The sequence below is a fragment of the Diabrotica virgifera genome, chromosome 4 (genome assembly GCF_917563875.1).
Source record: "Diabrotica virgifera virgifera chromosome 4, PGI_DIABVI_V3a".
Classification (NCBI taxonomy): Eukaryota; Metazoa; Arthropoda; class Insecta; order Coleoptera; family Chrysomelidae; genus Diabrotica; species Diabrotica virgifera.
The window spans coordinates 242,513,987-242,538,408 of NC_065446.1; the positions used below are offsets into that span (position 1 = coordinate 242,513,987).

The 24,422-nt window shown below is 32.7% G+C and overlaps 2 protein-coding genes across 2 annotated transcripts; both read right to left on the bottom strand.

Annotated features, from left to right (window-relative positions):
* Positions 1 to 2,263: 2,263 nt before the first annotated feature.
* LOC114338939 (uncharacterized) lies at positions 2,264 to 3,822 on the bottom strand. The gene is made up of 2 exons (XM_028289561.2): positions 3,706 to 3,822; positions 2,264 to 2,649 (listed from the first exon to the last, which is right to left on the bottom strand). Exons 1-2 carry the CDS (start codon positions 3,712 to 3,714, stop codon positions 2,365 to 2,367), a joined length of 294 nt encoding a protein of 97 aa, XP_028145362.1. The 5' UTR covers positions 3,715 to 3,822; the 3' UTR covers positions 2,264 to 2,364.
* Positions 3,823 to 12,527: 8,705 nt separating this feature from the next.
* On the bottom strand, positions 12,528 to 23,976 carry LOC114338940 (claw keratin-like). The gene is made up of 2 exons (XM_028289562.2): positions 23,859 to 23,976; positions 12,528 to 12,956 (listed from the first exon to the last, which is right to left on the bottom strand). The coding sequence occupies exons 1-2, from the start codon at positions 23,865 to 23,867 to the stop codon at positions 12,618 to 12,620; spliced, it is 348 nt and encodes a 115-aa protein (XP_028145363.1). The 5' UTR covers positions 23,868 to 23,976; the 3' UTR covers positions 12,528 to 12,617.
* Positions 23,977 to 24,422: the final 446 nt, after the last annotated feature.

The following is a 24,422-nucleotide window of genomic DNA, read 5'->3' on the forward strand; positions in this document are numbered from 1 at the left end:
TTTCAATTCTTAAAAACCACCCTTAATAACATGACAGTTTTTATAAGTAGATATTTTAATAGGTCTATACAGAAAAAAAAGTAGAATTAAAGAATTACAAAAACAATTACACAAAAATACGAATTTACAAATATGTACAAATACAAATACAAATAGTTTTTTAGTCATCTTCCAGTATACGAACCGGTTCTGTGGTATTATACGTACTTACATTGAAAATTATCCATAAGCGGACTATCCGAATTTTTCGAAAAAAAAAAAAAAAAATTGTTTTATAAACATAGCTCCTTCATTTTTGTCGGTGAAAAGATTTTTCAAAAATGACTTTGTAGGATTTTTGAAGGGTTATAAGACTGTGTAAACTAAATTTCGTAAGATCCCTCAGTTTTTAATTAGGGTGGGTTTAAAGGGCTCAAATAAGGGGGTGTTTGCTCGTAAATAGAGGTTTTAAACAGTTATATCTCGCTAACTGTTCACTGTAATGAAAATCTATGCACAAGGGAGTTTTATTTATTAAAGAAGCTACAGTTTGGTAATCTATCATTTCCAGTATTTTCGGAGATATTTTGAAGTAAAATGTAAAAAATAGGAATTTCCAAAAAATTTATTTTCCTTTAAACTCTAATTTTTCTAAAATTAGGCCTTTTAAATAGGTCAAACTTCTTGCGTGTATTGATAATACAAATATAAAAGGAATTACAGAAAAGTGAAGACCAATTTTTAATTAGGAGGGTAGTTAGGGGGTTGTTTTCACTTATTTTTTCATAGATAAAAGCAGGTACCGACATTTATTTGATCATAAGTCGCTTAATTTTCAGACTAGAAACCTTTTATTATTTTTTTTGAATGGTCTAACTGTATACTTGAAAAAAGATTATTTAAGTTTTCCTCGAAAAATGCAAAGTTTTTCCGCTATTTTACTTTGAATATTTCAAATTATGCGTTTGACGAAAAAAGCTAACTTTAACATGCCGTATCTCGGTTTGTATTGGTCTTAGCGATATTACAGAAAAATAATTTGATTTGTGTTACTACAAGATACAATTTTGATATCTACAGTTTTTTTGATTAAATCCATATTTTTCGAGGTACTCCCAAAAAACCCTCTAAAAAAGTCGATTTTTTCATAGAAAAACTGTTACTTTCAAGCGCGAGTAACTCGAAAAATATTAGTTTTACGAAGAAAATGTAAAAAACATTTTTTTCTTATAATCACTTTTTACATCGATTTACATAGTTAAAATGTAATAAAAAATTCCCGCCCCCGAGATGGGGTGGCAACCACACCCAAGGTTTTAGCGTACAGCGGCATGATATAAAAAATGATCCTTGGACTATTCCCTACCTTCTGTGAGTAAATCCATGTTGGACGAAAAAATTGCGACCCAAAATGCTTCATTTCCTCGACTATAGACTATAAGTCAATACTTTTCGAGTTACATTGTATTTGGTTTTTTTGTTGAAAAATCAACATATTCACTCGCAAATAACTCGAAAAGTATTGATTTAGTGAAAAAACTCTATAGAACAAAAGTGGCTTAGAATTAATCAGTTTATCCAATTGCGGACTTATTTTAAAGGTTTCTCTTTTCACCCCCGAAACGGGGTGAAATTTCACCCCCAGGGTAGAAGCACACATCGGCACAATATCACTTGTTTTGTTTGACATGTAAGCTACGTGCATGCCAAATTTCATGTCATTCCAAGTGGTTTTTTTAAATTTAGAGCAAAAACCGTGAGTAAACGTACTATAAACCGTTATTTTTGCAATAATTTATTAATAACAAAGTCGGAACGTGGTTTAGGCTATCACGACTAGCGACAATCGATTTAGCGTATAAAAATACGATGGAAAAGACTACAAACTTGCTGTAGATAATGCATTTCGAGCATTTCGGCGAATAAACAATTATTTTGTTATTAACAAAATAAGAACACATTTTGAGTAATCGCGACTATTAGTCGCATTCGATTCAGGGACCAAAAATTCACCAGAGAAGACCTAACACTATTAATTTATTTACAGAGCTTCTAATAATTCCTGAAAAACATCTAATTTTACTATAATTTGTTAATAACAATTAAACATACCACATTTGGGCTTCCAGACATCTTCCATTGGATTCAGCGACCCAAAAAACCTATAATACCACCATCAAATCGCGGAGAGCTAAAAGTGCCCACGGGACCCCCTATGTTGCGACTAGACTATCTGAAGACGAAATTTTTCGTAATTGCAAAGTTAACATAATATAATACAGAATAAAGTTATTATATGCTTTATTTCTTAAATTATCTCTATTATTTACATCATTATTTACACATTAAGTACATTAAATTAATTAAGCGATGTGTTTTTATTGTTTATCCATGGTATCCATGTCCTCCATGATGGCCATGTCCTCCATGATAGCCATGTCCTCCATGATAGCCATGTCCTCCATGATAACCATGTCCTCCATGATAGCCGTGTCCTCCATGATAGCCATGTCCTCCATGATAGCCATGTCCTCGATACGCAGATGCAGCTGTTTCCAAATCAGCTGGTTCTAAATCAACTGCCGCTGGTTGTAAGCCAGCTGCATGATCTGCCTCTTCTGCTGGGGCTGCCATAGTGATAGCCAGGATGATACACAAAAATAAAAGCTCCTAAAAGAGAAAAAATATCTGATAATTTAAAACACTCATGTAGGTACAAAAAATAAAACCAAAAATTTCAAAATTTAAATTTAATAATTTGGAAACAAAACGTGTTAAAAAAATACAAATCATACAAATATTCAAAGAATCATAATACAATAGTCCATTTGTCAGAGATATGATCTTGCTGAAAATCTGAATTTGTAACCCCCAAAAATATGTAAAATAATGGCTACTCGAACCCCGAACTTCCCCCTAAAACCACTCCCCTCGTAGGGGAGAAAAACGGAAAACATCGATTTACCAATAATATTGTACGCCGTAGAAAAAACGTTTTAAAGAAGAAATGTAGCAGATATAGTTTTGAATAAAAATTTTTATGATAGGGGAGCCCAAGCGGGGATCTTTGCAGTTACTCGAGAGCGTTAGAAAATCACATGGAGAGAAACTTTGCGCCCTGTAAATGTATCTCTACCATATTTATATGGGCTCTTAATACAGCAGCGTGCGTTTGGGAAGTTTATAAAAAAATCTATCCTTAAAAAAAACTCGAAAACGTCAGATTAAAACAAGGTAGGTAGGTTAAGTACATCAAGAGCAGTGTATATTGGCAGGGCCTAAGGAATTGGGCGAGTCACAAAATTTCACAAAAAAAGCGAATATTTCGCAAAATTAACATCAAATCGAAAAACTGAAAAATACATGTTCAATATTTTTTAAAAATCTTTCGAATGATACCAAACACGACCCACCACGGTCGAGGGGAAGGGGGGTAATTTTAAAATTTTAAATAAGAACCCCGTGATATTTTGCGAAATGAAAATCAGATCGAATTACTTAAAAATACGTGTTCAGTATTTTTCAAAAATATATACGCAAAAAACTTAAAAATTGATTGAAATTATTTATGCTGTTAATATTATCCAATTAATAAAATAATAGGATATGTGACAACAGTTTTTATTTAGATATACAAAATAAAAATTGGTGCGTAATTATATTCCAAAACAACCAATAATTATGTTTACAGATCATCTTAAATTCAGAAAAATCACTTGTACTTACCTTGAACATTTTTATAATTTCACTTCGATTTTATTACTTGAATTTGAACTGATGGTGATTTCCTAGATTTTAGATGCTTTTATAGTAAATTCTACGGCCCATGGCCTTCTACAAGATGTAAATCATGATGGAAATCCAAAATGTGTTTTTGGTATTTTGTGCATATTAATAATTTAAAAATTCGTGAGGTGTATGAATATTTATTTGTAAACAAGTTGAAATGATATATGTACATACTGCTGTTGTTTATTGCCAAATGCGTCACTTATTGTAAGGAACTACAGTCGAACCCGCTTATTGGAATAGCCTTCGTGCCAATCAAAAGTATTCCTATAACCGGGATATACTAATAACCGCTAGTAGAAACGTTTCGGGACCTCAAATTTCTATTCCTTAAACCGGGATATTCCTTTAAGAAGTATTCTAATAAGCGGGTTTGACTGTAATAAAATCATTATGCGTCCACATTATGAACAAATTATCCGTCAAGTTTTTAAGGAATGGCAAGGTGGAGCAACAACTCCACCATTGCCTGGTCCCAAGCCCAGGATGAGAAAGGAGGAGGGTTGTGCGTGAGGTTAGCGACCTCACCACATAAAAAAATACTGTTGCTAAAGAAACCTCTACAAACCTCGGAATTAAGACGGATAAAGAGATGACGAAAATGGCCACGGAAATGGATTTGAGAAAAACAACGTACATAGGATGCTGGAATGTCCGAACATTGTTTGAAATTAGTAAAACACATCAAGTGGATTTATGAAAGATGTTAAGGATTATATGAAATTAGATGGAAGGGGTGTGGAAAAACAAGAATTGAACACGACAAAACGGTTATATACTCGGGAAAATGTGGTGGAAAAGATCGACACGAGAGTGGTGTTGCATTCATGATTTCAAAAGAAGCGACAAATGCCCTAATAGAATGGGAAGCCATCTCGGATAGAATAATTATGGCTAGATTCAAAGCGAGATATAAAAATCTAGTAATTGTTAATGTATATGCACTAACTAATGAAAAAGAACAGGACATAAGAGATGAGTTTTACCAACAGCTACAGACGGCATACGATAAAATACAAAATAGATATAAAAAAGATATTGTGATGATAATTGGAGATATGAATGCCAAAATAGGAGCGAATAATAGTGGAAGAGAAACTCTAACGGGGAAAGAAGGATTGGGACAAATTAATGAGAATGGTAACATGTTTATAGATTTTTGCACCCAAAACAGTTTAGTCATAGGTGGAAGTATATTTCAACAATTTCAACACAAACGCATACATAAAGTAACATGGACATCCCCCGATGGAAAAACACACAATCAGATTGACCACATACCATAGGTAAGACATGGAGGCACTCACTGTTAGATGTTAGAGCTGTCATGATGACATCATTTAGATGGCTGGTATTCGCTAGAAAATGCCTACTCAATAAAGTGACAAAAGACAAGAGGGAGGGAGCTCTCTCTCAGATGTCAATTTGAACCATACCATGTGTTTTATTAATTTTATTTCATCCTATAATTACCCAATTAATCAAAACAGAAGTAAGTAAGCACACAAATATTATATGGCGCAGTCAGTAGGATGAGAGGGGCAGACATAGGGTCCGACCACATGTTGATTAGAGCCAAAATCAAACTCAAACTAACCAGAAGTAAGAAAACACCAATGGAACAACGAGAAAGATATAACGTTCAGTGGCTCAAGGACGGAAGTGAAAGTACTGAAGAATATAAGACCAAATTAAGAGAAAAAAAAAAGGTGGAGCCACTATCGGAGGAAGAAGACATCAAAAACTTACGTTATGCTGATGACATCGTTACATTGGCGTCCTCACCAGAAGAACTGGAAGAAATTATTAATAGGCTTGGCACGGTGAGTACGGTTATGGTTTAAAATAAATATATAGATAACCAAAGTAATGATCATCGATAGAATCAGAAACAACCAAACAGAGATAAGAAACTTAGCAGGTCACGAAGTGGTGAGACAATTTAATGACTTAGACTCCGTTATTACTAACATAGTCCAGGGTAATAAGGTTTTTTCCACGACACTTCAACAGCCAGGGTACTAAAGCGTTTTTTCCACAGGTAATACCTATATAACAAGAACAAATTGTAACTATTTCCTGCGTAGGATCTGGCGGCCATTTTTATTTATAAATAATTAAGTGTCAAAAACGGTCTTTTTTCATTTTTTTGCAAATTAATGGAAAACAGTAAGAGTTATGGTTTTCTTAGTACAAACATTTTCGGGAGAATGGAAAAAGCTTTAAAATGGCGTATTACAAGGTTTAATACACTCATTTATTGTTAATATAACTGGGAAAAAAGGTCAAAATTTGAAAAAAATTAATTTCGCAATAACTGTTGTAAAAATAAGTATAGAGCTTTGAAATTTTGTCAAATGAGGGTTCTTTGGTGCTTAATATGTGACAAAAATTTCAAAGTGATTCATTCAATTGTTTAAATTTTATTAAAATTTTTTATCCCAGAGAACTTATTTTTGCAATAACATAAGTCAGGTGTCAAATGAAAGAGCATGAGCTAAACTTTCAAATTGTTTAAAAAAAATGAATAAAATATGCATTTATTAGTAATAAATAAATAATTATGCAAAAGTATGTTAAATTTTTCCTTATAAACTTTTTATTTTTTTATGGAATAAATTATATATATTTATTACAATTTTTCATCAATTATCATATAAATAACATTACTTGGTAATTATGCACCTAAAAAACGGTAGAAAATAGATTTTTTTGAAAAAGTTATTCAAAAAGTTTAACGGAGTCAAAAAAGAAAAATTGACGATACTTTTGCATAATTATTTATTACTAATAAATGCATTTTTTATACACTTTTTTAAACCAATTTGAAAGTTTAGTTCATGCTCTTACAGTTGACACCTGTAGAATGGTTCTAACATTATTTTTTTTCTGACTTACGTTATTGCAAAAAAAACTGTTTGGGATAAACAATTTGAATAAAATTTAAACAATTGAATTAATCGCTTTGAAATTTTTTTCACATATTAAGCACCAAAGAACCCTCATTTGACAAAAATTTCAAAGCTTTATACTTATTTTTACAATACTTATTGCGAAATGAATTTTTTTACAATTTCGACCTTTTCTCGCAATTATGGTAACAATAATTGAGTGTATTAAACTTTGTAATACGCCATTTTAAAGCTTTTTTCCATTCCTTCGAAGATCTCTGTACTAAAAAAACCGTAAGTCTTACTGTTTTCCATTAATTTGAAAAAGAAAGGGAAAAAAGTCGTTTTTTGACACTAAATTGTTTATAAATAAAAATGGCCGCCAGATCGTACGCAGGAAATAGTTACAATTTGTTCCTATAGGTATTACCTGTTCAAAAAAACGCTTCAGTACCCTGACTGTTGAAGTGTCACGAACAGGGTATATTTTTGTCTTATTACCCTGGCCTAACAGTGGAGAATGCGAAGATGAGATCCGTAGACGCATCATAATAGCCATATCGGCAGTTGCCAAACTCACAAAAATATGGAAGGTCACTAATATTAAAAAAACACAAAATTATACCTTGATTGAGAATTAATATTTCCACCTACTTTTAAAAGATATGGACCATCAAAAAGCAGATTCGAAGCGTATAATGGCATTTGAAATGTGAGCCTACCGTGGAATGTTGCGCATACCATGGACCGCACATCGCACAAATAATTCAATACTAGTAGAACTTAAAACTAGACTCACCAGAACTATCAACCAAAATATATACTGAGACATTTTGGTCATATAACTAGGAAAATATATATTTACCATTGGCGTGCATACGGGTATAAACATTTTAGATACATCCCGTATGCACGCCAATGGTGAATATAAAATTCTTAATTGTATGTCAAAAAATGCGCAATAACTAAGGGAGAGTTGGATAAAACGGAATAGTCGGATAAAACGGGATACCTGGCCTAGAGATCCAACTAGTGCTGCTATCAATCGGACAACGACGAAAACTTGTTCTCAGTCGTCATTTAAACATTCTTAGTTCGTTTTACCTCGATGCCACTATTTTATGAAAAGTTGTTGTGGTTAGAATTGTTTGACTCTATTTTTTTGTTACTTTGTACTTTTAAGTGCGTTGTTTTCTACATTATATTGCCTACATATCTAAACGTATACTCCCGGTGACTATTATATTTAATTAAGCACTCATTAACGAATATTCTCATATGTAGTCTATCTAATTTTACTTTCACGTTTAGGCAGAACCAATTTTTGTTTTGAAAAATGTCTGAGTTGGACAGAACGGGACACTTAGGTATAAGTTGGATAAAATGGGATACAGTTTTTTATGTCCCGTTTTATCCACCTAATTATTTGTTGGCCATTTTTTGGCCAATTGTTGGCTATTTTTGATATACGTACCTAGTCCTAAATAAAAGGTCTTATTTCCCATTTTGCAATAAAACATAAAAAAGGCCTACTTTTAAGTTTCTGACTACTAAAGATATTGTTTTTTTAAAGGTAAATTTTGCTTTGCAGTCTTATATCTACTTAAATATACTTTTTTAGATAATTTTATTCAAAAAATTAAATATTGTGAACCTATCCCGTTTTATCCAACCGTGGTATGCTAAAACGGGATGTGCAGGACTTTAATAAATATTTTTTTTACTATTTTCCAGTTATTAAAAATAGCTAAAAATATGTTTTTTGTGTGCTTCAATAAATGTTACACCTATAAAAAAATAATAATATGATAATTTCTTTAACATTTTTTCCGTAATAAAAATAAACAAGAATGGTATCCCGTTTTGTCCAACTCTCCCCTACCTCTTAAAAGCTACCAAATTCCATTTGCATTTTTCAACCGGTTTTAGAGCAATAAATAAATCGTCAGTTCGTAAGAAAAAATTCAACATCCCGTACATTTTTGGACATATGTTTATAAAGCACATGGTCATTATTTTTCATGCATAATTACCCCTTAAAGTTTGTCGCACTTACTTGGAAACACCCTGTATTGATAACATTGCTAGTTGTTAAAGTACCTAACTTTTTTTATTATCCAACATAAGCGAATAAATCAAAAAGCAAAGTGTTAAAAAAGCCTAAGGCTACAGTTGTGGTTAAGTTTCAATATTTTATATACGCCAGAATATTCCACAGGGTGTTCCAAACTTTGAGGAAAAAACACACTGTCATTGTTACACCCGGTATACAATGACACTTACCTCTTTAGCAATAATATTATTATACCGAAATTCTTGAAGAATAAAGCTATAATAACATATTAAAAAAACGCTCAAATCGGACAACAGGTTTAGGAAATAGGAGACATCAAAAATGTCCCATTTTTAAGGTGGTGCGTTAATTTTGATGCTTAGTGTATCAATACTAATAGACAAGCCGAAAACGGCGGATTCGTTGGAAAAAATATTCCCATGAGATTTTTTGCATAATCACATTCGTGAGACATCCCAGAATAAGGTTCAAGAAGTCGCCCACGCGAAAAGTGGTCCAAATTTTTTTAAGCAATTTTTTTAATCATATTGCAAAAATCAATATTTACGACCTGGACATTTTTTTTAGGTTTTTTGGATCACTGTGGACAAAAAAGGTCTGTTATAATTTTTATGTAAAGTTGCTCGTTTTCGAGTTATAAGCAATTTAAAATTGAAAAAAAAAAAACGAAAAATGGCGATTTTCAAAGCTTAATAACTCGGCTAAAAGTTATTATTATGAAAATCAGAAAGTGACTAAATCAAAGTTTAAAGCCCCCTCTACAAGATCCTGAAGAAATTTTTGTTATTATCTTATTATTATTACTAAGCTGATATTGTTAAGTAATAATAATGAGCGCCATGCAGGTATTAGGCGGCCGCGGCCGTCAATTGTGAGTGCGAAAGAGATACCATTCCGGCAATAGTGCCTCTTCTTCGCACTCACATTTACAACTGCGTCAATACGATCTTACCGCTCATTGTTAATAATTAAAAATAAAAACTTAGTAATAAATTAATGATACAAATTTCTTCAGAATCATATAGGAGGGGCTTTAAACTTCGATTTAGTTACTTTTTGACTTTCATAATAATAATTTTTAACCGAGTTATTAAGTCTTAAAAATGGCCATTTTCGCGTTTTTCAAATTTTAAATTGCTAATAACTCGGAAATGATCAAGTTTAGAGAAAAATTATAGGAGACCTTTTTTGTCCAGAATGGTCCAATAAACCTGTGGCCGGAACAAAAATTTTGATTTTTTGAAATTTGTTTAAAAAAATTTGGACCACTTTTCGCGTGGGCGACTTCTTGGACCTTATTTTGGGGTGTCTCACGAATGTGATTATGCAAAAAAATCTCATGGGAATATTTTTTCCAACGAACCCGCCGTTTTCGCCTTGTCTATAATATTAAGTTTGATATTATTGATACTGTTACAAAATAAGCCTTTCATTTTGATAAAGCCTTGTTGGGCTACCTATATTCTCGCTCTTACTTCTTGCTTATAATTAGTTTGATTGTTGAACCATTCAGTAGGTGGATCCATAAAAGTTATTTCTCCAGCTTTTAAGAGTGTTTTTACATTCAGTTCAATTTTAAACTTTTATGTGTTATATAACTACTGTTAAACTACTGATTATTGGTTTTTTCTATGCGTAATAGTTAAAATTTGCCTTGATTGATAGTAATTTGCTGACAGAAATTATACGAAGGGGGTTGGGGGAAAACCGTGGATGTCACTAAATGGGTGAAATTTAGTTAAATACGTAGTCTTATAGATTTTAACAAATACTGTCGCACCTTTCCTTCAAATCGGTAGAAAACGATGAATGGTCAGAGATTTTATGCATTTTACTTTTAAATTGATAATGTCGGGAGAAAACGATATTTGTCCACGCGTCATTGGGTGAAAACAATGATTGTCACCCAAGCACTGCGCGCCGTGTGTATATTTTTTGGCATATCTATTGTGATGGAGCTGGTGGACAAAAAAAAACTAGAAAACTACAAGGTTATAAGATTTATTCACTTTTATGGTAGCTATTAGACGGAGAGCTAGAGCCGAAAAATCATCGTCATAAAGTAATATGGAGTTTTTCCTGTGAAATGTGTCCATTGTATATTGACAATTATGACCACTTTCAGGCTGACACCTCAGTGGATACACGACGTAGCAATAAGGGATGAAAGGGGAAAGTTAGTGCAGTCATTAAAGGTTTTCACCTCCTATTTTGTTAAACCTCCATTGACTCCACCCCCGAGAAGGGTGGTATCCACCCCCAGGGTAAAAGTACAAGTTGCCACCAAATCATTTTTATTTCTTGGGGTATGCTCTAACTAGTCACCAATTTTCATGCAAATCGAAAGAGGTTTAACAAAATAGGAAGTGAAAACCTTTAAATACTACACTAACTTTCCCGTTTTATCCCTATTGCTACTTCCTGTATCCACTGAGGTGTCACCATGAAAGGGGTCATAATTATCAATATACAATAGACACATTTCACATGCCAAACTCCATATTACTTATGACGATTATTTTTCTGCTCTAGCTCTTAGACTATATTGTTAAACGTGTGCGGTCCATTGTCGTAACTTAACCTGTGAGAGGGGCAAAAATATGGGACTGATCAAGTGATCAACCTCAAAAATAGAACGGAAATGCCTTCAGATTGGGAAGAAAATTTATCCAATCCTCGCGTAAAACCATTCCCATTGTTTGTCATCTCGGTAACTCAAGATCTTGTTAAAGAGTGTACCAAATTTTTTACCAATAGATATCTGAAGAAATGCTTTGTCGTGATACAAAAGATAAAGGAAATATTGTGCATCAGTTCTAACTCTCTCACTATGTTACATTGAGATTCATATCATGGATATAGGCTTGAAGATACAATTCGAGAACCAAAAATCAAATCAGAAACAAAAACAAAGCAAGAACAATACTGTGAATGAACGCCTGCTTTTGGTGATATCCATTGTTTTCTTCGTTAAAAAGTGGACATTACGCCACTAATTTTTTATTTTTGTAAAAACAATTAAACTTTTGTTCTTTGTTCACATTAGATCTTATTATCAATCAATTTTTCTCTCATTATGTTCATCTTTAATGCCACCCAACTGATCTTTTTTGTCGTAAATAGTCTTATAACTTTAAAATTCGTTTTTCTCAAAATCATTTCTTGATGGCATCCATGATTTTCTCCCGAAACCCTTCATGTATTACATGTATATTAACATAGACACATGTATTACATGTATATTAACATAGACTGAGCGTACCTTCCGCGCTTCCTGACGACAAGATCTCTTGGACTGTTATGTTTACTATGTGAAACAGCACTGATCCAAAAAAAGATGGTGTCATTGCTTCGCTCAACATGACACTATGTCTATGTTTGTTACTATGGTTAAATGTAGATCAGTTGCTTTAACTATCGTATGTTCTCTATTAAAAAATAACCACTCCTCTTTAAGTGGCCAATTGTTGATTCTCCGAAGGTGAGGTTTTACTGTAGATCAGTTTTTTGTAGTCTGGTTTACATAATGGGGAAGATAAAAAAAGTTTATTCGGTGGGTGTTTGGGTAATTTATTAACTGAAAGAAGGTATTTAATTGAACAATCCTTCTATAATAAATAAAGCAACAGGAACATTTTTCCCCATTTTTGCATTGTTCTACTCTGTGTCTATATCCATGCTACTTATCACTTAAAGCGCCATAAGCTGTATTATTTTTACGTTTTCAAAAATTAGTAAATGTATGAAAAATAATGAAATCATTTATCATTGTGAAGTTAATAAATATTACAGAATAAAGTATTTGTACATTTTATTTGTTAAATTTATTCTATTATTTACAGTCAAAGAACATCACATTAATTGAAAAGATCTATGTTCATTATTTATCCATGATGATGGTGGTGGTGGTGGTGGTGGTGGTAGGGGTATCCATATCCACCATATCCTCCATAACCTCCGTATCCGCCAATACCGACATATAAGCCATACTCACCGTATCCATAACCTGGTCCATAACCACCATATCCATAATCATCATATCCTCCATAAGGATAACCTCCATATCCTCCATATCCATGATGATGAGCAGATGCCGCTGTTTCTAAATCAGCTTCCGCTGGTACTAAGGCAGCCGGCACTGGTTCTAAGTCAACTGCATGATCTGCCTGTTCAGCTGGAGCTGCCGTGGCAATAGCCAGGATGGCACACAAGAAGAAAAGTTTCTAAAATAGAAGAAAAGCGCTGAAATGTAAAGAATTCATTTACAATAAATAGAAAAAAAATTGAATTATATTATTTCACAGTTGTAGATTTATCTTTTTAAAGAAATGTCTGCAAACTACTATGTCAGATTGATCAAATATGAAGTCTACCACGGCAAGAAAATAGGATAAGAGAACCTAGATAAGAGTTACTACCTAGAACATTAGATCGCTCAATATTAGACCAAGAAATTACCCAAACTCTGAGGGCACATGAGATTAACAACTAACTGATCATAAATGGAGAAGAGGAGCTGCTAAAAGAGATGTAAGTACAAACTAATGGTCAAAATTTTGAAGGACGAAAACATGCCTCTAGAATAGAAAAACGGACAAGCCACCAAGGGCGGATCCAGGGAGGGGGCCATGGGGGCCATGGCCCCCTCCGAGAATTTAAAAAAATATAAATTTAAATATTGGCAGTTCAAATGTTCTTAGTTTCAAACACATATAATATATATATTGTACAAATATATATATATATATATATATATATATATATATATATATATAAAACAGGGGATAACATATGTTTTCTGGACTAGAATTGAACAAAAGCAGTAACAGAAGCTTCAAGAATGACATAGGATGTTTTATAAATCAAAATATAAATAAGTGCCAATTGTCAGAACGATCTTGGCAGCCATCAAAATCCTATCAATTTCCATATTCTATACACACAAAGAATAAAAAGGAAATGAAGCGTTACTTGGATCACCAGAACTTACAACAAAGGAGGTGGTTGGTATTTTCGAACAGTCAAAAGGGATTGTTTTACAAGTATTGAACTTTATTTTTCTAATGAAAAATATGGTCATAATAAAGGGATGACAGCCGAAAGCCTTGTCATGAAACCTTTAACATCTTTCGCCAAACTCAAGGGCAAAGACGGAGATATACAAATCCATGAAAAAACATCATATCACAAGGAGTGCGTTGAGGTTTAGGTGGATTTACTACAAAGTTATCACAACCGGTCAGTCAAACCAGAAAGACTCTCAAAGGTAGAAAGTCTCTCACAGATACAAGAAAATAAAGAAAGACTACGACCAATAGTAGAGTCTATAGTGTTCTTAGGTCGACAAAATATTCCTCTAAGTGGCTGTCGTGATGATGGCCTTCTGCTTTTGGACGCTGGACCTAGCAATGAGGGGAATTGTTAAGATTTAAAATCTCATCAGGGATAAGACTATTCAACGACACCTATCCGCAGCAACATACATTAGTAACACCAGTCAAAATCAATAATTAATAACATGTTGTGTTGACGAAATAATTGAACAAAACATGAATCAGGTTCAAAGTGCAAATTATTACTCTGTCATATGTCATATTTGACGAAATAACCGACGTATCCCACGTAGAACAGCTTTATCTAAATTTGAAATACATACACAATAACAACATTCGTGAAAACTTTGTCAAGTTAATTGACGCGTATGAGAACATAAAAAAAATTATTAGTGAAAATCAAGAAAGAGGGGGAGAACAAGGCCTGACAGAGTGACAGGAGAAGCATTGGAAAAAATAGTATTAAACTTGTTAGAAGAACTGCACTTGGATCCGAAGAAATGTGGATGAATCGGTAACAACTTTAATAATACTTTAAAAACGATAACTTTTGAATGTCTTTATAGAACTCAAATGTGTGTAAAAAGGGCCTTCAAACTCACCATTTTAACTGTAATTTTTAAAAATTACCCCCTGGTCCCCCGGCACATCGCCCCAAAAAAAGTTCATGGCCCCTCCCGAAAATCGGTCCTGGATCCGCCCTTGCAAGCCACACCAATTTTGAAGAAGAGGAGTCCAACTAAATGCAACAACTATACAGGGTGATTGATTAGTAGGGTAAAGCTAAATAGCTCCGCTATAGTAATAGATTGCAATAAAAGTTAATAACAAAAATTTTAGCCACCTTTGAGCTTCACATTACACAATTAGTTAGAATGTTACAGGGTGTTCGATAACACAGTGGCAGACCAAACTTATGTTTTTTTTTTAATGGAATACCCTATATTTTATTTTAAATTCAAAATTTTGTTAACTTTTCCATCACAAAAATATAAAGGTTTGTTATGTTATACAGGGTATTTACAAAGTTATAACCAATTTTATATTAAAATCGTAACAAGTTCAACTCCCTGTATAAATAAAAATAAGCAAAACAACAATGGCTTATTAATGCCATATTTTTTAACGTATTGTCAAAATTTTCAAGAATGGTCGATATTGCTAATTTTCTTTATATCAAATACAGGGTGAGTCAAAACGCAAGTACATTATTTTCTCAGTAATTTTAAATGGAACACCCTGTATTTTATATCACTATTGAAAAGTACCATTACCGTTCTTTAATTTTTAGATAATATTCCCTATGTCTAAATTTATTAGTTTTCGAGATATTTTCATTTTTCAATGGGCCAGTAGCGTGGCCACCCAAATCACCAGAATTTAATAAACTGGACTGATTTTTTTGGGGTTATGTTAATAATGAAGTATATAAAATACCTCCAACAACAAGGGATGAGATGAAAAATAGAATACAAAGTGTATTTCGATGTGTTAATTTACAAATGCTCCGTAGAGTAAGTAGCTCATTCAATGATCGTTTTTAGGCATACATAAATGTGTTAGGAGATGATTTTGAACACCTTATGTAATTAAATATTAAAAATATTTTATTAAAAGTAGCTTCTTATTTTTTCAAACATGTTTTTTTGCAAAATGTATTACTGATAAATTATGTTTCGTTCTTTATTTGTTACATTGTTACATTTACATACAAAAGTAGTGTTTAACTGTCTTCACAAAATATTGTATTTTGTGTTTGTGTGTTTTTTTTTGTAAAATTTGTTACAAATTTTCTTTGTTTATTTGTTGCATTTACATAAAAATATAGTTTTCGATTGTTTCAAAAATGTTGCCTGTAGTGGTTGTGTATTTGTTTGCAAAATGTATTACTAATAAATTATTTTTATTTCTTTATTTGTTACAGTGTTACATTGATTACCGGATTGATAATAGGTAATCTTCAATTGTCAATTCAGTCATGGCTTACTTAAAATTTAGGTAAATTTAAACACCTAAAATAATTTGCTCTGAAAAATAAAAATATCTCGAAAACTAATAAATTTGGGCATAGGGAATGTTATATAAAAATTAAAGTACGTTAATGTTACTTTTCAATAATGATATAAAATATAGGGTCTTCCATTTAACATTACTGAGAAAATAATGTACTTGCGTTTTGACTCACCCTGTATTTGATGTAAAGAAAATTAGCAATATCAATAATTCTTAAAAATTTTGACAATAAATAAAAAATATGGCATTAATAAGCCATTGCTATTGTGCTTATTTTTATTTATACAGGGAATTGAACTTGTTACGATTTTCATACAAAATTGGTTATAACTTTGTAAATACCCTGTATAACATTACAAACCTTTATATTTTTGTGATGGAGAAGTTAACAGGATTTCGAATATAAAATAAAATATAGGGTGTTCTATTTAAAAAAACAAAAGTTAGGTCTACCACTGTGTTATCGAACACCCTGTAACATTCTAACTAATTTTGTAATGTGAAGCTTAAAGGTGGCTAAAATTTTTGTTATTAAATTTTATTGCTATCTATTACAATAGCGGAGCTATTGAGCTTTATCCTACTAATAAATCACCCTGTATACTAAATTTAGAATCAAGGTGCTGTACAAATAAACAAACCAAGACACACAAGCTACTAGGAGCACTCCCGAATTATAATTTACAATGTATAAACTTTGGAAATCATGATTTGGGATTAACAATGTATGTAGGGTTTCTTTAAAGACAATCGTAATAAAAGTCCGTTTGATGTTTAACAGTTTTAATTAATAAAATAGATGACTAAATTATTGATACTATTAAATTGATGAAATGTAAAAGTGTTGTGTAATTGCGACTAAAATCTTACGTGTTCTTATTCTTACAAAAAAGAAATGTATTTATACATAATTTGCGTCTAATCAATATAATACCCGTCTTAATTCGTCTTTTTACGTCTTATTAACTCTAAGAGCACGTCTGTAGTCGCTGTGATGTTTTAATCGACTGAATGTATTCGTTCTCTTTCCCTACGCTAAAACAAACCCTCTTAGGCTAATCTCCTTTTTCCTGTGAAACAACCCAATTAAAATTGGTTCAAAGCATATACCGACATCTTCCAATAACCCAAAACTACAAAAATTAGTCAAGCTAGCTACTTCGCTACTTGTTGATCTTTAACGATCGAAAATAAACACAACGATTAGATACGCCCACACAGCTGCCCTAAGGGACGGCCGTTCGTTTCGTATTTCTACTAATAATCAGGGAAAAATGATATACAGGAAAATTTAAAATATAAGGTAAACTATTTACAATCCTACATGTATATAGGTACATTGTAAATTATGATTCGGGAGTGCTCCTATGTAGCATTTAACGTGTCTTGGTTTGTTTATTTCTACTGCATCTTGATTGTAAATTTAGTATCTATAGAGCTATTAGGTTACTAAATACAACGTATAATATTCTGATCACAATCATGAGAAACTGCAAAATGGTTACATATGGAAAAACTATAGGACAGTATTTACAGTGATTTAGAAAAAGTAGATCAACAACAGATGCCATACACTATGGAAAAACTATAGGACAGTATCTACAGTGATTTAGAAAAAGTAGATCAACAACAGACGCCATACACGTACTAACTCAAATTGACGAAAAAATCTACGAACATGACATATAACTACACACATTGTTTATCCACTAACAGGCCTTCAGCAGCTCATACAGCAAAGTTCATAAGACTGTCTAGAATGGCAATGAAGGATTCATCAGCGAGAGCTAAAACAACCGAAAGAAATACGAACGAAATCAATACAGAACGTGGTGCAAGACAAGGAGGTAGTCTGTTAACGGCGCTATTTAATTTCATTCTAACAGAGACACAGAGCTGAAAAGGACAATTATTCAAAGTTTAAGCCGGCCACTCTTGATACTGCGGCGTCGTTCAATTTTGTCGAATTCGACTAATTGACAAAAATCTTGATCGTGTGTGACCGAATCCAACAAAATCGTTACAATTTGATCACAGAGAGACTGGCCTGTCTGCTGCAGTAGTGCAGAATTGATAATATCATCGACGGTTTTGTCGAACGACACCGCAGTGTCGTTAGAGCTTCACGATACGATACAATATTGATACTTTTTAAGTATTGAGTATTGTATTGGTTATGCCAATGAAGTATCGTATCGAGTATCGATATCGGCAATACTTTCTTATAAAAACAAGTAATTGGACTTCGTAAGTCCTAGGTTTTCACCCAAAGTAATCGAAAATAGAACTGGAAGTCGATATTTGAACGCTTCGTGTAACTTTGCGTCGATCGATATATAATTTTACTAATTTTTAGTCATTTTGACTAAACTTTGGGTCATCATTGTTTAAACAGAAATGACTTCAAAACAGGAACTAAAGATTAAAAGTCAACTTTTCAATACGCTTCGATTGATGTGTTACATGTACTATTTCTGCGACTATAACGGCACTTCTGGTTGGAACTTTTTAGCGGAAATGATATAAAAACCAAAACCAAAATTTTTTCTCATCTTGCTAAGGCACGTCGAATGATATATCGCTTATACTCTTTCGGTGACTTTAGAACAGTTCATACGGTTGCAACTCTAAAACCGGAAGTCCGATGTCAAATTTCTCATCTTTAATACCATCATTGGGTTATAAGCTTTCATTCGACACCCCACTTGTCATTCTATCTGTATTAATAATGGACGTGGTATTCGCGGACGGAAAGACAGATGAACAGAGAGTCATGAAACCGGAAGTATATATTTGTTCTCTTCTTGCGAAGTAGCGTCGAATAATATATCACGTGTACTATTCCGGTGACTTTAGTACTTCTGGTCGCATTTCTAAAACCGGAAGTCCTACGTCAAATTTCGCACATTTAGTACCATCCTTGGATTATAAGCTTTCATTCGACACCTCAATTGTTATTCTACCTGGTATAGTCACGGAGAAATTATATTAGCAGTCGGACGGAGAGACGGACAGACAGCCTAGGCCAAATTTCTCACATTTAGTACCACCCTTGCATTATAAGCTTTCATTTGACACCTCATTTGTCATTCTACCTGGTATAATGACGTAGGAGTTATATTCGCGGTCGAACGGACCGACGGACAGACAGCCTAGGTCAAATATCTCACCTTAAGTACCATCCTTGGATTATAAGCTTTAATTTGACACCTCATTTGACATTCTACCTGGTATAATGACAGAGGAGTTATACTCGCGGTCGGACGGACCGACGCGACGGACAGACAGCCTAGGTCAAATATCTCACCTTTAGTACCATCCTTAGATTATAAGCTTTTATTTGACACCTCATTTATCATTCTACCTGGTATAATGATGGAGGAGTTATATTCGCGGTCGGTCAGACCGACGCGACGGACAGACAGCCTAGGTCAAATATCTCACCTTTAGTACCATCCTTGGATTATAAGCTTTAATTTGACACCTCATTTGTCATTCTACCTGGTATAATGACGGAGGAGTTATACTCGCGGTCGGACGGACCGACGCGACGGACAGACAGCCTAGGTCAAATATCTCACCTTTAGTACCATCCTTGGATTATAAGCTTTAATTTGACACCTCATTTATCATTCTACCTGGTATAATGATGGAGGAGTTATATTCGCGGTCGGACCGACGCGACGGACAGACAGCCTAGGTCAAATATCTCACCTTTAGTGCCATCCTTGGATTATAAGCTTTCATTTGACACCTCATTTGTCATTCTAGCTGGTATATTGACGGAGGAGTTGTGATCACAGACAGACAGACAGACAGACAGACAAACAGACAGACAGACAGACAGACAGACAGACAGACGGACAGACGGACGTGGATAATTCAAAGTTTTCACATTTTTTCAAAATTGGGTGAAAACAATATCGTATTGATATTGATTTCGATACGATATCGATACAATACTCGATAAAATATCGACATAAAAAGGATTATACATCTGAGCTGTGTAAGCCCTTTATGCCCACTTTTGCATGCTTGGAAAATGGACATTATTCTAAAAATATTACGAATATTGCTTGTAATTTATATGTATATTCTTATAAAGATTGAATATGGCTGAATGCTTCTTTGAAAGTCGACAAATACTTACTAATTCTGTATTGTTTAAAAACTACTTTAAAATATAGGGAAATCCCCGGAGATTCGGAATAAATCGCAATTCAGTATTTGTTAAAAATTATTTTTGGGTCATCATCACTTACTTCCATAATATTGTCACAAATGCCACATGATATAAACAGTGTAATCATAACAGACATTTACTCACTCTCAAGAATTTCAAGTTCATGCACTCACGTATAAAATATTATAACAGATGATGCTTGGGTTGCAGACCACTTATACTTTTATGTAATAAATAGTTATGATCTAAATACCTATTTCACCAAATATAATCAAACAACTGTGGCGTTTTATTTTTTTTCTCGATATCGACATTTTCAATAATATCGAGGCAAGCGTATCGACAATACAAGAGTATTGTATTGATTTCAGATAATGAGTATCGTATCGACATTAATATTGCTAAGGTACGTATTGTATCGATATCCTTTTGGTTTTCGATACGATATCAATACAATATCGATATTTTTATCGAATATCGTGAAACTCTCAGTACCGTGAGTAGCCGGCTTAACAAAACTCATACGATAGGTACTCGGATGATCTAGCATTGGTAGCGCGTGACAAACGATAGCTATTAGAAGAAACACTCCTAACGTTGACAAGAATAGCAAAGAAGGTGGGACTAATATAATCAATAAGAATAAAAGAAAATACTTAATAAGTATAAGAGAAGATATAAACGACTTACAGAAATAAAAATATGTGAAAATAAATTCCATAAGATCGATTACTTTAAATTCTTGGGAGTGTTAGTGGACGGCAAAAATGGAAGGAATATAGAATTAAGCGAAATAATGAAAGCGGGAAATAGGGTGTATTAAAAATATCATATGAACCACACAAAAATCCTAGCAAAAAATACAGAAAAAGATGAAGAAAAACTAAGAATAATTGAAATAAAAATGATGAGAACAATACAAGACAGAACTAGGAGAATATAGAAGACTGCTGAACCATGAAATTATTATATGAGCGAAGGGGAAGACATAGTAACATTTAAAAAACTACAAAGATTGAGATAGTCGACGCATACAAAGAAGAGAAAGAAGATAACAAACCGGAAACCAGTATTCAACAGACCAAGAGGAAAACCAAAAATAAGATGGAAATACCAACTACTAGGAGATATATCAAATAGAAATATAAATTCTAAATTGGAGAGAAAATATTCAAGACCGGAGAGAGTGGAAACAAATATTAGACAAAACAAAAAAAAAACAATAATCTTTGGGGAGTAGCCTAAAGGATATAATGCGGACTAATCCAAAGAAATAAAAACAAAAAATGAAGAATCTAAAGCGAATACGTAAAAAACAATCTTTATATGCAAACTGTTTAATTTTTTATGTTTTTATTATTGTCAAATAATCGGATAAAATAATAGGATACTTGCCAAAAATGTTGTTTGTTAATCAAAAAAAAAAAAAGTAAAAAATAGAATCCAGAATAATCAATAATAATTCTGTGGCTTGGTTCTAAAAGGCCCAATTAGCCCAATAAATGACCGTTTTGGAGTGTAATTTCCAGGGGCAACTCCGAATTGCATGAAAATTTGGATTTAGGTTCTGCTTAGCCTCCACTTCAAAGTTGAATTTGTGCCTTTGGTTGCTTTTACCTGGGGGTGACATTTACCCCTTCTCGGGGGGTGAAAAACGCGTGTTTAAAATGAGGCCGGAAATGGATAAATTGACTTATTTTAAGCACCTTTTGTTCTATAAAGTTTTTTACGTAAGTCGATACTTTTCGAGTTATTCTCGATTTAAAATGTTGATTTTTCGACAAAAAAACTACGTTTTCAGACTGTTTTTCCCAAATAACTGAAAAAGTAAATATTTTATCGAAAAAAATATTTTTAGCAAAAGTGTAGCCTATAAAAAAACGAAAAAAAATGATGTACCAGTAAAGTCTACAAATTGAGTAGAAGCAAAGTTGTAGCTCATGAAAAATACGTTCTTATTCGTCTAATTCCAAATCGAATAATTCAACGCGAAATCACCGAAGAAAGAAGCGTTTTTCGGGAAAACCTTATTAACATTTTTAAAGTATCGAAAAAAAGCTTATTATTTGTTTTTTACAAAAGTTTACAGCATCAAAAATAAACGAGTTACACTGAAAAATATTTGGCCCCTTTTTTTTGGTAAAAAAAAAAATCGTGAAAACCTCCCTCTATTTAGCACCCTAAATGAAATTAATCGTTTGGCTTTACAATCTATTTTAACTGTATGTGTATTGTTTATATGATCTGTAAGTTTGATTGGTTTGAAGTGCTTATTTTTGAAAACATTTGGTTTTAAAGTAAAAAAAAAAATTTCTAAAAATTTTTGAAAAATTTCATTTTTTCAAAATAATTTAAAAAGTATAAGTGATAAGGAAAATCTTAAAGTGTAAAAAAATGTAGGTTTTGCTATTATAAATATGCTAGTTTATTTTGTTTCTTCGTAAGACAAAAATTGGTTAATATATGGCTGTTCAAAATTTGCATACACTCATGATTAGTGACCCATTCAGGCTTTCTCAATTATAACCATTTCAAAAATAAACACTTTAAACCGGTGAAACTGAGAGATCATATAAAAAATAGATAGGTAAGTCAACTGTTTGTAAAGCGGTAGCGATTAATTTCATTTGGGGAGCTAAACACGGCGAGATTTTCATGATTTTTTACAAAAAAAAGGGCCCACTTTATTTTGAGCGTAACTCGCTTATTTTTAGTGCTGGAACTTTTGTTAACAATTAAAACAAAGCTTTTTATAAACACTTTAAAAAAAGTTTAAATGGGTTTTTCCCGAATAGTGCTTAATTTTTCGGTGATTTCACCTTGAAATATTCGATTTGAAATTAGACGAATAAGAACGTATTATTCATGAGCTACAACTTTGTTTTTATTTGATTAATAGATTTTACTGATACATCGATTTGTTGGGTTTTTTATAAGCTACACTTTTGCTAAGGGTATTTTTTTAGATAAAATATTTACTTTTTGAGTTATTTGCGAAAAACCGTCTGAAAACGTAGTTTTTTGTCGAAAAATCAACATTTTCAATGGCAAATAACTCGAAAAGTATTGACTTACGTAAAAAACTCTATAGAACAAAAGTTGCTTAAAATCAGTCAATTTATGCATTTCCGGTCTTATTTTTAACGTATGGTTTTTCACCCCCGAGAAGGGGTGACTGTCACCCCCCAAGTAAAAGCAACCAACGGCACAATTTCAACTTTGAAGTGGAGGGTAAGTAGAACCTAAATCCAAATTTTCATGCAATTCGGAGTTGCCCCTGAAAATTACACGGTATCGCCGAATTTCCCGTTCATTCACTGGGCTAAATGTCAATATTTCACTTTTTTGTACAGCTTTATTTAAAATTTAATATTGACAAAACAAAACTAAAAAATTTACTTTGGCCGTTTTAACACCAAGCCACAGTATGTAACTTTGTGTTAAAATGGCCAATGTCATTTTTTTGCGTTTTGTTTTGTCAATATTGAATTTTAAATAAAGCTGTACAAAAAAGTGAAATATTGATAATGGCCCTTTTAGAACCAAGCCACAGAATTATTTTTTACATAACGTCTTAAATTTTGAAAATCGCTTACCTTGAACATTTTTTTTTATAAAATCACTTGAATTTCTTGAACTTGAACTGATACGACTTCTTAGATGTTGAGGACTTTTATAGCTACTTCTTCTTGTCCATGGCCTTCTAAATACGCACGTTTTAGCATTTTTACACAATATTTATTACATATTTATTAATAAATGAAAATATTATAATTTATTTATACATGAATCACAAGAATAACTTTCGTCTTAGAGTAGCCCAAACTGTGAAAAAAAATGATAATTTGTTTGAAAAGTGTTCAGTTAAATGGCAAGGTCTTGTTAATATGTTTTTCTAGCATAAACAACCCTTGCTCATAGAGTTTACAGAGAAGTATATAGTAAAAAAAATCTACAACAAAAGAAATGGAGGATATTAGATCATCCACCCTATAGTCCAAATTAACCACCTTGCGATTTTCACATCTTTAAGTAACTGAAAAAGGTCAATAAGACAGTCAGACGAATAAGTACAAATAAATGTCATATAAGAATTCTTCGAGCTACAGTCACAAGAATTTTTTAAGCAGAGGTTTTATCGATTGGAGAAACAATAGAAT